The sequence below is a fragment of the Girardinichthys multiradiatus genome, chromosome 10 (assembly GCF_021462225.1).
Source record: "Girardinichthys multiradiatus isolate DD_20200921_A chromosome 10, DD_fGirMul_XY1, whole genome shotgun sequence".
NCBI lineage: Eukaryota > Metazoa > Chordata > Actinopteri > Cyprinodontiformes > Goodeidae > Girardinichthys > Girardinichthys multiradiatus.
In genome coordinates this window covers 33935074-33948370 of record NC_061803.1, presented here as the reverse complement: position 1 = coordinate 33948370, position 13297 = coordinate 33935074, and the positions used below count along the sequence as shown (strand labels likewise).

At 41.3% G+C, this 13297-nt stretch overlaps 1 protein-coding gene across 1 annotated transcript; it reads left to right on the top strand.

The window, feature by feature from the left end:
* Positions 1-3947: 3947 nt before the first annotated feature.
* LOC124875052 (gastrula zinc finger protein XlCGF26.1-like) lies at positions 3948-12709 on the top strand. The gene is made up of 2 exons (XM_047376846.1): positions 3948-4727; positions 10907-12709. The coding sequence occupies exons 1-2, from the start codon at positions 4613-4615 to the stop codon at positions 12253-12255; spliced, it is 1464 nt and encodes a 487-aa protein (XP_047232802.1). The 5' UTR covers positions 3948-4612; the 3' UTR covers positions 12256-12709.
* The last annotated feature ends 588 nt before the right edge of the window (positions 12710-13297 follow it).

The following is a 13297-nucleotide window of genomic DNA, read 5'->3' as shown; positions in this document are numbered from 1 at the left end:
TCACATTGTCCACCGCCCAAGATTTGCGCTCCTTGCACCATTGAAACTGACGTTTGGCATTGGCATTGGCATGAGTGACCAAAGGTTTGGCTATAGCAGCCCGGCCGTGTATATTGACCCTGTGGAGCTCCCGACGGACAGTTCTGGTGGAAACAGGACAGTTGAGGTGCACATTTAATTCTGCCGTGATTTGGGCAGCCGTGGTTTTGTGTTTTTTGGATACAATCCGGGTTAGCACCCGAACATCCCTTTCAGACAGCTTCCTTTTGCGTCCACAGTTAATCCCGTTGGATGTGGTTCGTCCTTCTTGGTGGTATGCTGACATTACCCTGGATACCGTGGCTCTTGATACATCACAAAGACTTGCTGTCTTGGTCACAGATATGCCAGCAAGACGTGCACCAACAATTTGCCCTCTTTGAACTCTGGTATGTCACCCATAATGTTGTGTGCATTTCAATATTTTGAGCAAAACTGTGCTCTTACCCTGCTAATTGAACCTTCACACTCTGCTCTTACTGGTGCAATGTGCAATCAATGAAGACTGGCAACCAGGCTGGTCCAATTTAGCCATGAAACCTCCCACACTAAAATGACAGGTGTTTCAGTTTCATTGTCCAACCCCTGTATGTATATTCTGTAATACAAAAACCAGAGAGCAAAGTGTACCGGAGTCAAATTCCTTGTTTGTATGTACGAACTTGGCAATAAAGCTGATTCTGATTTGAAAATTCAATTCAAATTCAAAGATACTTTATTGATCCCCGAGGGGAAATTAGAATTCCAGTACAACCCATCTAAACATACATCATGACACAAGACAAGGGGGGGACGGGTCACTGAGGCTTTGCTGCCCACTCACAGGCGCTGCCCTTGATAGATGAGAAAAGAGGCCACATTAGGTAAGTAGAGGAAAAAAAATCATATGTGAGGGGGTGCATATGTTTATCTTGAGCATGTGTGTGTGTGCAAGTGAGTGTGTGCAAGTAAGTCCATGAAGCACTGTCACCGAGGCCATTGTCCTTGATGGTACGTTGGACTGTTCATCAAACAGCCACAAAGTTCTGAGCAGGTCCACAGATGTCCTCAGGGAAGGGAGGGGGCAGAGGGAGCAGAGCGTCATGTTTACATAACTTCCAGGAGAAGTTGAAGATAACCAGCCATCAAGGCCGTGCAGGGGAGCCAGATTCAGAAAAACAATAATTATTTGGGTTAGGCTGACTCTTAATTTTCCGTCAACCTTGAGAATCTCGCTGGTGCTTCTCAAAGGCAAATCCAAATAGACAAATTCCTGGTCTTTCGCCAGATCCGAGCGAACAACTTTCTCCAAGATTTATCCCATTCCACCCCTGAGTCCAGGAACCGCAACCTGCCTGCGATCCTAAGGATCACATCCAGTCTGCGATTCAGCTCACGTAACATCTCAGTCCGAGTGTTAATCGCTCTGAAGATCCCATCACACATGCTAGGCAGCCTCACAATTGCCAGAACAGCTGCTGACATCCTCCGAATTTCCCGATACACCAGGTAACCGCTGACTCCAAAAAGCAGAAATCCTTATATCAAACATCCAATTATATACACATCTTCCACATCCTCGACTGACATTATCACCAGACACACAATCCTCCACTTCTGCCAGGAGTCCATCGTGTATCCAGAGAAAAACGTCCCGTCCGGGCAAGTGGGCTCTCCCGACCCCTGTCTTCTCATCGAGAAAATTTGATCAATTGCATTGAGAGACCAGCTGACCAAATCCATATTTTGGAAGAATTTAGAAGGTGTGCAAAAAGAGGCCCCAAAAAAAGACAAGACACAGAGCTGAAGCAGGGCAGATATGGGAGGGGTGCGGGAGACAGAGAAAAAGCGTCCTCCTACACCGAGAGAAGAAAAAAAGAAGAAAATGAATTAAATTCTTTTTATGATGACTTCATTTATTAACTGTTACATGTTAGGGTAGCCTTGAAGGATTTCCTTCTGTAGGTTTTATTTCTACTACATTTATCAAATGTTTTAATGGAGAGTACCCAAGAGATTTTCAAATTCCATTTCTGATTGGTTCATTAGGCCTGATGACATTTCCTTTCCAGAAAGCTGCCAGGTCCGACATCTATGTGAATGCTGGAACAGACAATGAACTTCAGTCATATCAACAGCTGGCTGTTCAGCCAAACCAGGAGAAAAGAGACCACCAGAAATGCATTAGCGACATGTGAAAACAACAGCTAGATTTGAACCAAGCATAAGCTTTCTCATCCCTCTACTGTGGCATATTTTGATGTAAGAAGCTGCCAGAGGAAATGTGCATCCGTGTCTCTGAATCCCCCTCCCTTTTTCCCTCTTTGTTTACAGTTAAATACTAGTGTCAGAGTAAAGCCATTACTTTATACTTCAGACAGGTCAAGAAACCCTTGATTATAAGTTAGTCAATTGATCAAGTCAGATGGTATTCTGAACTTTTTTCAGCCACAGAAATTTCACTTTAGCATTTGTTTAAAAATTTATTTTGTTTTTGTTATCTTGTTAAACGAATCATTTGGAAACAGCACTTAGCATAATGTATTATAATCACCAAAGTTCCAACACAATCTGCAAAATTTAGGAAAAATCTTACATTTTTATTATTTTCAGTTCTGGATATGGATGGTCAAAAGAAGTAATAGGATGGAAAAATGTTTGCATTTCAAGACCTTGGACTATTCTATTGTCTAAATGTTGACATTCCTTCTTTTCTTCCTTGCCTCCTTCTTTCCTTCCGCCCTCCTTGCTTCTCTCCTGTCTTTCTTGTGCTGTTACTTATTTGCCTACCTGTGTCTTACCATCCATCCTTGTCTATCTTTGCTTCTTTCTTTCCTGCCTTGCTGTCCTTGTGTGTTATCTCTCTTTCGTGTACTGCTTTCCTTTCTTCTTAGTGTCCTTCCTTATTTCTTCCCTCCTACCTGTCCTTCATTTCTTATATCCTTCTCCCTTTTTGTAAGATCACCACTAGCAAAACCTAGAGCTGAGCAGAATTAACATTGGTCTACCACCCCTCCGCTTTTTAAGCTGCCATTAACAAAGCTAAGTCTATACTTAAAATAAGACGAGATCTTTTTCATAAAAGTAAACACTGCTATTTCATCAGAATGGATAGTTGAACTTTAGTCAGTTTATTAAAGCGTGCATCCTCTGTAAATTAGAAATAGTTTACAGAGGATTGGTCTGCCTCTTTTGGTTTTTATTTGTTATGTTGTGCACTCATTTTTTAAATTAAATTTACTAATTACGGTGCAGGTTGAATCACTGATGTTCTACAATTAATGTTTCTCTGTAAAAAGGTTGTTTGGTGCCAGCAGTTATTCACTTGAGCTACATTTTCCACTTGCCTTTGTTGCTATAGTGCCTTGAGGTGAGGCTTTTTGTGAATAGGTACAATGGAAATAGTCAGTAATTTTCTACTGCGTATTCCATAGTGGGTCACGGGGAAGGTGGTGCCTACCTTCAGCAGTCTATGGGCGAGAGGCGGGGTACACCCTGGACAGATTGCCAGTCCATCGCAGGACAACACACAAAAAACCACACACACTCACTCATACACCTAAGGTACCGAACAGGCATGTCTTTGGACTGTGGGAGGAAGCCGGAGTACCCGGTGAGAACCCACGCATGCACGGGGAGAACATGCAAACTCCATGCAGAAAGACACCCGGCCGCGAATCGAAACCAGGACCTTCTTGCTGCAAGGCAACAGTGCTACCAACTGTGCCACCGTGCAGCCCTTACAATGTAAATAAACCACATTTAATCTATCTGTTTTGTAAAAAAAAAAAAAAAAAAAAGCAATGTAGCCGCAAAAGACGGAAAATGTGGTTATAAATATAATAGTTTCACGTTCATGTAAATTGTTTTATTGTGAAAAGCTGATGGTTGAAGGCGGAACAGGTTTTCCCTTGAAGAGCTTTACTGGTCATTAAATGGTCAGTGAGGAGGAAGTAACCGGATGTAGTCATGTTAGCTTGACTAGCTAAATCCTGACAGTAAAACGTAAAGTTTGTGTAAAACAGCTGTGTAATTCATGTCTCCGAGTCTGTCCTTGACAGCCTTCCTGAAGATATCCTTTGCACATGTTTTTTGGATCGCTGCGATTATTTCTTGAATAAGTTTGCAGTGAAGAATGTTATTAGCCTTCATTGGCAAGTCAATGTACTTTTAGTCACTGTGAAGCTAAAGCAGCAAACAGCAGAGACTTAATCAGTGTTTTAGATGTTGAAGCTTGTAAAGCTCATGATTTAGTGCTACAAGACAAGTCCACGCTCTGAGTTTATTAGACTGCGGGAAAGACCACATCGTCTGTGGACACCTCCTCTAAACCTTGTTGAGCGGTGGACGGAGAGATTAGGGACAGTTACAGAGTGACACCAGAAGTTCAAACCAAGGTTTCAGACTCTCCGCTCTGCAGCATCGCTTCAGCTCTGCTACGGTTTACATTTTAGAAACATTAGATTTGCACCTGATTCCAGTTTCAGGCAGCAGATATACAGAAGATACAGGTTATATAACTGAGACCCTGACTTAATAGAACATGTGAAGGTTGCAAACAAGGATTGTGAAAAAAAGAATCCCAAGTGGATCGATGATGTCTGAGATGAAGGTTGAAGCAGAAGACTCTGGAGGGCTCAGTTTGGAGCCCCTGATACCTGCAGCGTCAACATCAGAACTGGAGCAGACACAAGACAGCAAAGATCTCAGTAAGTGACACATTCATTTGTTTGTCAGAATTGAAGCAAATTAACTGCTGGAAGTTATGAGAGAGCTGCTGGACTGTGAAACGGCTACACATGATGATCTTAAATGGGCCCCTAACCCACAGCTTTCTGTAACTAATAAAGAATCAGTGAATTTTTACTTTTAAAGACATGGCTGATAATGCATTCTGTCACCTCTATTCTTCTTCCACCTCTGATTTCTCCACGCTATCTTTTTGGATGTTTGAGTTTTTCTCCTTATAAAAGGTTCTAGATGATACTCCTGTTGAAGAACACGGTAGGTGACGCAAATCCAAAAACATCTGCACAGCAACTCAGGTGCAGACCAATCACCTTTGTTATAGTTGTGCTAGCCTCATGTGATATTCCTTTGTGCTGCAGCACATGTTCATAAAATGAGATTATAATTACATATTTAATAATATTCAAATTTTTAAAAAAATGAAAAAAAATAATGATTTCCATGTTTATTTAGGATAAATATGGATTAATTTATTCGATGAATGCATCTCCCGTTTCATGTAAAACATTTTCACTTTAATAAAAAATTTTTTGGTGACTTTTTAATTTGAGTTATGGCACTTTCCATATCCTACAGACTGGGAGGTCTAAATCATTCCTGTTTTACGCTACTGTTGGTGCAACGTGTTTAGAGTTGAGCTCCAAATGCCATGCGCCGATCCTTCCTTGTAGCAGCCTTTTAGTTCTTGGTGGTTTCTTTCTTCATTTTATTGACCATTAATTAGTTTACTGTTTTATTTTTTGGAATAATACATGTTATATGTAATATATGAACTAAACTCATTAAGCAAGGATAGTTTTACGCAATGAAACACATACATACCAATTTATGTATATATTTACTAATAACTAATATTAGTGCTGAGTGTCCAAGCCCAAGAAAGGTCCAGGATGACGCTCCATGATCTATTTTAAACACCTTTTTCTGTGCAGAATGTGTTAATCATAAAGACTGAACTAATGGCTCACATGCTCAGTGGAGAAAAACAGACCAAGTGGAATGAAGGGCTGTAAAGATGGCAGTAAAACAACAGGTTGATGAAAGAAGGAACATATTTTAGTGAAATGTTGGGATAGCTTACAACATATTTAAAATAAATAAATGTGTTTTTAGGGTCTTACTATTCCATTAAAATCTGAAAAAAAAAAAAAAATTTATACCAGTTTTCTTTTAAGAAACTTAAGAAATTATAGCAATGGAGCCTCAGGGGTGGGATAGAGAGTGGGAGAGTAACGTTTGAAAAAGGCAAGAAGCACATTTATTTAAGCCACAGTAAACATAGTTTTTCTGAGTTTAAGAACAACTTTAGTTAGATGGACTGAGCAGGAAGTATGTTTGTAAATATCACAAAATGTGTCTTTATCTGCTTCAGCCAAATGTTTTTTTTTTCATCAGTTGTAAACTGTTTCTCTTCATCCTTCATGTAAACTTCTAACAAAAAATTTAAACGAAGTCAAATTATTGTGAAGCTTTTTGTTTGATTCACAATATTCTACATTAAGTGAAAACCCAGCCAAGACACAGAGCTGGTTCTACATGTCTTGTGTTACTTTAACTTTAAGTGACTTATAAACTGGGCTGCTAAACTAGTGCCTGGGCTAAAGACCCCAATAGTTCAGACCCTAAAAACACCCCTGGTGGTGCCTCTACTTTATAAGTTAATTTGTTCCATGATGGAGCTCTTAACTGGAATTATTCATATGTGGAATTGATTTTCCTCATTGAAATGAATTGAAATACAATTAATCCCTTCCAGCCCCCCAAAACACCACAACGCAGTATACATGACTATGAAGGTGCTCTAAAAGTGTTAAATATTTGGTTCTGTGTTAGAAGAAAGATGAAGTAAAAGTAAACCTTTTATTAATTGCTGAACTGATGTGGAACAGAAAAACTGCAGCGTAAATACAAAAGAACAGGAAAGTTAGGTAAATCACAGTAAAATAATTTGAATGAATTTCTAAAACTGGAATGCCAAATTTGACTGGCTCTTTTTACAAAAGTAAATGATACAATAAATAAATAACTAGGAAGAGAACTTAACCCGCCAATGCTAGACCCACAATTATGTCCTTGATCACAGGCCCTCAGCTGAGCACCTTAGTGCTGAAAGGGTTTCCTTAGATAGAAAAGTTTTTAACCAATTTCAATAATAAACTAATAAACTGAACTTGACTGCATAGTCTGAGAAGTAGGATCAATTGGAGTGTATGGACTTGACTTGGAATATGTCTGTATTATTAAATTGAATTGGCTTTTTTTCTATTAAAGTGCCTTGAGAGGGTTCTAAGGTGATCAGGGCTGATGTTTCTAAAGTGAAGTTGGACATTATTGGTCCTTTTCTCTCCTCCAGACATTCATCAATTTAAGTTTAGGATTTACAACCAACTATGATGCTTGGAAGCTTTAATTGGGACGGGGTCGTGGGGGCAGCAGACTAAGTAGAGACGCCCAGACTTCCCTCCCCCGCAAGCACCTCCTCCAGCTCCTCAGGGGGAAACCAGGGGTTCCCAGGCCCCCCAAGAGACATAGTCCCTCCAGTGGGTCCTGGGCCGTCCCCTCGGCATCCTCCTGGTAGGATGAGCCCAAAACAACCACCAGGGGAGAAGACCAGAAGGCATTCGAAACAGATGCCCAAGCGACTTCAACTGACTCCGCAGTTGAGCAGCGGCTCTACTCCTAGCTCCTTCGGGTGGGCGAGCTCCTTACCCTGTCTTTAAGGGAGTGCCCGGCCACCGGCCAGAGGAAGCTCATTTGTCCTGCTTGTATCAGGATCTCATTCTTTTGGTCATGATCTAAATTTCATGTCAATGTCAATTTTATTTGTATAGCACATTTAACAACCACACTTAATGTTGACCAAAGTGCTTAACATAAAAGTAAATGCAAATGACATAACTACAGAAGACAGACATAAAACCAAAAAACCGACATATACAAAATAGAATTAAGACTAAAATATAGAAACATCTCAATCTAACTGTTCTGATGCACTCAAACTGAACTTGAGTTAAAAGCCGATGTAAAAATTGAGTTTTCAAGAGGGATTTAAAAGACTGTACAGACTCAGCATTCCAAATCTCAAGGGGCAGTTTATTCCAGAGACTGGGAGCGGCCACAGCAAAAGCCTGATTTTCTCTGCGCCTTGATTTGGCCTTCGGCTGAACTAAGAGCATCTGGCTAGAAGATCTCAGTGCTCTTTTTGGATTATAAACATTAAGAATAACTGTTAAATAATTGGGTGCCAAGCCATTTAAAATTTTAGATGTGAGTAAAAGAATCTTAAAATCAATACGAAAATACAAAGGCAGCCAGTGTAAATCTGCTAAAATTGGAGTGATGTGGTCATGCCTTCTGGTACCTGTTAGCAGCCGTGCAGCAGCATTCTGGACTACCTGTAAATGATGGAGAGATGGTTTTTCAAGTCCATAGTAGAAGGAGTTGCAGTAGTCTAATCTAGCTATAATGAAGGCCTAGACAAGAGTTTCGAGGTCTTTAGAAGGAATGTAAGATTTAGCTTTGGCAACTTGATTTACTGTAACTGATAAAAACAGGTCTTGACAACTGTGGACACCTTTTTTCTCAAATTAAAAAGAACTGTCTAAAAACACTCCGCGATTCCAGACAGTGGAGGAGCAATGTGGAGCAAGAGGGCCGAGGATATCAGGTGACCTAGTGAGAGGTGTACAATCACCAAACGCCATAATTTCAGTTTTGTTTTCATTCACTGTCAAACAATTCTGAGTTAACCAATCTCTGAACTCTCGAAGACAATTAAACAGAGAATACAGTGGGTCAGAGATATCCGGATTAAAGGGGTAATATATTTGGACATCATCAGCATAGCAATGGAAAGACATATTGTGCTTTCTAAATATGGAACCCACAGGCAGAAGGTATAATGAAAACAAAACAGGGCCTAAGATAGACCCTTGAGGTACTCCACAAGACATTTCTTGCCCATAGGTGAGGGTAGAAACGTAGACCGACCAGTAAATCGAGAGCTTTGCTTTTTGGCTCAGCTCTCTTCTCCACAATGGATTGCCACAGCGTCCTCATTACTACTGTGGCCACACCGGTCCGTCTGTCGATCTCCCGCTTTATACTCCACTCACTCGTGAACAAGACCCCAAAACACTTAAACTCCTCCACTTGAGGCAGGAACTTTCCTCCAACTTGAAGAGGGCAAGCCACCATTTTCTGGTTGAGAACCATGGCCTTGGACTTGGAGGAGTTGCTTCTCACCCCAGCTGCTTCACACTCGGCTACGAACCGCCACAGTGCATGTTGTAGGTCTTGGCTAGATGGGGGCCAGCAGGACCACAACATCTGCAAAAAGGGGAAACGAAATCCACTGATCCCTAAACCAGACCCCCTCCCATTCTTTGCTGCTCCTAGAAATCCTGTCCGTGAACGTTATGAACAGGACCGGTGACAAAGGGCAGCCCTGCTGGATTCCAACATGCACCGGGAACATGTCCAACAGTGCCGGCAATGCCAACCAAACTCCTGCTTCGCTTGTAGAGAGACCGGATGTCCTCTAATACTCCGTACTCCTGGAGTGTCCCCCACAGAGCACCACAAGGGACATGGTCGAATGCCTTCTCCAGGTCCACAAAACACATGTAGACTGGTCCAGTGTTTCATGGCAGGCACGAAATACACACTTCTCCTCCTGAAGCCGAGGTTTGACTATCAGTTGGACTCTCCTCTTCAAAATCCTGGCATATGCCTTACTAGAAAGGCTGAGGAGTGTGATTCCCCTGTAGTTGGAACACACCCCAGTCTGCCAGTCCAGAAGCATTATCCCCAACCGCCATGCCGTGTTGAAGAGGCGTGTCAGCCACGGCAGCCCTACAACATCCAGAGACTTGAGGTACTCGGGGGAAGATCTCATCCACCTTCCACCTTCGAAGCCTTGCCAAAGCAGAGCTTTTTGACCACCTCCGTGACTTCAGCCTGGGGGATGAACGAATTCAACTCCGAGTCCCCAGTTTCTGCTTCTACCAGGGAAGGCATGACGGCAGGATTGAGGAGATCTTCGAAGTACTCCTTCCACCGCCCGATAATGTCCCTCGTCAGCAGCTCCCCACCCCACTGTAAACAGTGTTGGCGAAGCACTGCTTCCCTCTTCTGAGACACTGGGCGGTTTGCCAGAATCGCTTCGAGGCCGACCTCAGTAGTCCTTCTCCATGGCTCCTCCGAATTCCTCCCAGGCCCACGTTTTTGCCTCTGTCTCCACCTCTGTCGCACGCCTGCCCTCACGGTACCCTCAGGAGTGCCGCCCCCTCCAACAGGAGGGGTCCATAAGAGTCCAACACAGACCTCTCCCTGACACGAAGGTGCAGGGATGCGACCCTCTCATCCACCGGGGTGAACCTAAACATGACACGGCTCAGCTGTGGATCGACAAGCAAACCCACCACCGCTAAACGTGGAGGTGAGCCCGACTATTTCTCGCCGAAATCTCTCGACTTCCCACACTTTGTATGACGTGTCACCCAAAGGCTGTTTGCCATGGGAGACCCTACCATGGGCATTTGAGCCTCAGACAACATAGCTTCTAGGATTATTCAAACACTAAAAATCCCTCCACCACGTAAAGGTGGCAGTTCAAGGAGGGGCTGGCTTTTACTTTGTCAATTATTAAAATATATTAGTGTGATTACTAATCGATTGATTATCAATGTAAATGTAAAAAGGCTCCTATATAATAATTTGATGCCAATTGAAGTGTCAATATTGTGATTCTGACAAGTATATTTTTATAATCCTCTTATTCTTTTTTATAAAATATGCAACTAGAACGCATTGATTAATTAAATTATGTACCCTTTACATTGAGATTGATCCATTTTATTGATAAAACTGATTAATTTTAATGCCTTGATAAAATCGAGGGGCTTTAGAAGTTGCCTTGTTTCATGGCCCAACATGTAGGATCGTATATCACTTCCTTACAGAAATTAAAAAACGATTTCAACCAAATCAGTTGGTTTCTTAGCATCTGTTTTATCTTAATGTACGATTCCATTCAGACATCCTTTATTAACGCTAAGGAAAATGAGATCATATGTAAATGATTATTTTATCATCCAGAAGCAATCAGTGATGTACATGTGTGTTTTGATGTTTTCAGTCCATCAGATGTTGGTGATTAAAGTGGTTCCCCATGACTGGAGCCCCAGTTTGGACCAGCAGGATCCAGAGCCCCCCCACATAAAGGAGGAAGATGAGGAGCTGTGGATCAGTCAGAAGGAAGAGCAGCCTTCTGTGAAGAATGAAGATGAGGAAAAACCTCGGTTATCAGAGCGTCATCAAGTTGAAACTGAAAACAATAGAGAGACAGAAGCTCCAACCAGCACCTCAGTTATACAGATGGAAAGAGAACCTGATGGACAGAGCTGTGGAGGATTAGAACCAGACAAGAACCCAGATTCAGTATGTTCTTCCCACCTAAGTAAGAAGATGGTTGAGAGAAGAGATAAGACATCAAAACTGTCTTCCAGTGTTACGGCTCAGTATGGAGTCCACACAGGAGAGAAGCCATTTGGTTGCAATATTTGTGGCAAAAGATTTAAACTTAAGACAAATCTTAAATTACACATGATGATTCACACTGGAATGAGAGAGCATAGGTGTGATCTTTGTGGTAAAGGATTTAAGGAAAAACTTTCTCTTCAGACACATATGAGAGTCCACACTGGAGAGACTCCATTTTCCTGTGATGATTGTGGGAGAAGGTTCCATGCAAAGAGAAATCTTAACATTCACATGAAGCTCCATTCAGAAGAAAAAACATTTTCTTGTGATGTTTGTGGTGCAAGATTTAAGGTAAAGGAAAGTCTTAAAAAACACATCTGGATCCACACTGCAGAGAGACCTTTTGTTTGTAGTGTTTGCAAGAAAGGTTTTTCACAACAAAATATTCTAAAGAGACACATGCTTATTCACACAGGAGAGAAACACTACATTTGTAGTGTTTGTAGTAAAGGCTTTTTACGACAAGGTGATCTAAAGAGTCACATGCGTGTTCACACAGGAGAGAAGCCGTTTTTTTGTGATGTTTGTAGTAAAGGATTTTCACAGCAAGTATATCTGAGAAGGCACCTGGATATTCACAATGCACAATTTAGCTGTAGAGACTGTGGAAAACGTTTTGTGAAGGAAACACAGCTACAGCGACATGTGAGGCTCCACACAGAGGAGAGACCATTTGGTTGTGATGTCTGTAAAAGCAGATTTATTCAAAGGAATCATCTGGAAAATCACATGAAAGTCCATTCAGGAGAAAAACAGTTTGTTTGTCATGTTTGTAGTAAAGCGTTTTCACTGCATGGAGATCTAAAGAGACACATGCGTGTTCACACAGGAGAGAAACCATTTGTTTGTAGTGTTTGCAGTCAAAGATTTTCAAGACCAGCATATCTGAAAAAACACATGGATGTTCACACTTCACCTTTTGAAAGTTTTATTAATCGCAGTTAACTTTTTTTGACATTCAGATGAAGCAACATTTTAAACTCCACAGAAGGAGAGGCCTTTTCATTGTGATGTTCGCAAAAGTAGATTAAATATAAAGAATCATCATTAAAAGTACTTACCAGGCAGCACAGGGGTAAAGTGTGTGACCAATGTACGGAGGCCTTAGTACTCGATACAGACTGTCGTGGGTTTGAGTCCCAGCCCGTTGACATTTACTGTGATTTGATTTCATAAATAATGGTCGATTTCTAAGAAGAGTTCAACCTTGTAAGAGCAGCACACTGAGACAGGCAACAACTCCAGTTGCTACAAATTATTCTTCTCTTCTTATTTTTTGGTTTTATGGTTGTATGAAGTGTTAATTTATTGTTCTTTGTTCTGGCTCATTATTGCTGTGCAGCACATTCATGCAAGTCTGTTTAAAACACAATTTAAATAAAGTTGACATTGACTGAAATCTTTTGGTACTGGTCATTATGAATAATGATTTAACCAAAATGCAAGTGTCTGTTTAGGAAATTTGAACGCACTTTATCAGCTGTAACACGGTCTTGGTCCGGTCCATGGACCACAGTGACCTACAGGTTTTACATATTATCCTGCTTGAAATGGACTGTACCTACAGGGGCTTTACCAGATGTACTGACCACCCAGATTGCTTTTACACTGCTAGTCTCATTTAGTCAGCCTCACTTAGAGTGTTCACATGCAGCTCAGTAGGCAACTTGACGTTAAGATCCTTGCCCAAGGGGGCATCAGAGGGAAGCTGGAATGGACCCCACAACTTTCCAAATGCAAGATGCTGAATCCTACAACTGAGAAACAGCCACTCCTTGAATACATCTGGTTTCAATTAACATGACATTAATATACTTTCTTGGAAATGTAGATTTTGTAACATTTGAGTAGCTCTTCAAGTTTACTAATTCAACTACTGTACATGATTTTTTGCCCTACAAGGATAAGTGGATATTATGCATAAACGTTATTAGTGGTCCCATAAAATGCTTATATATAACCTGTTTAGTTTATATCTAAACTTATA

What these genes read in the sequence shown, in the direction of transcription:
- LOC124875052 (XM_047376846.1), top strand. Translation starts at nt 4,613, where the DNA reads ATGATGTCTGAGATGAAGGTTGAAGCAGAAGACTCTGGAGGGCTCAGT. An exon ending in ACAAGACAGCAAAGATCTCA is followed by an intron (nt 4,728 to 10,906) that starts GTAAGTGACACA and finishes TGATGTTTTCAG; the next exon opens with TCCATCAGATGTTGGTGATT.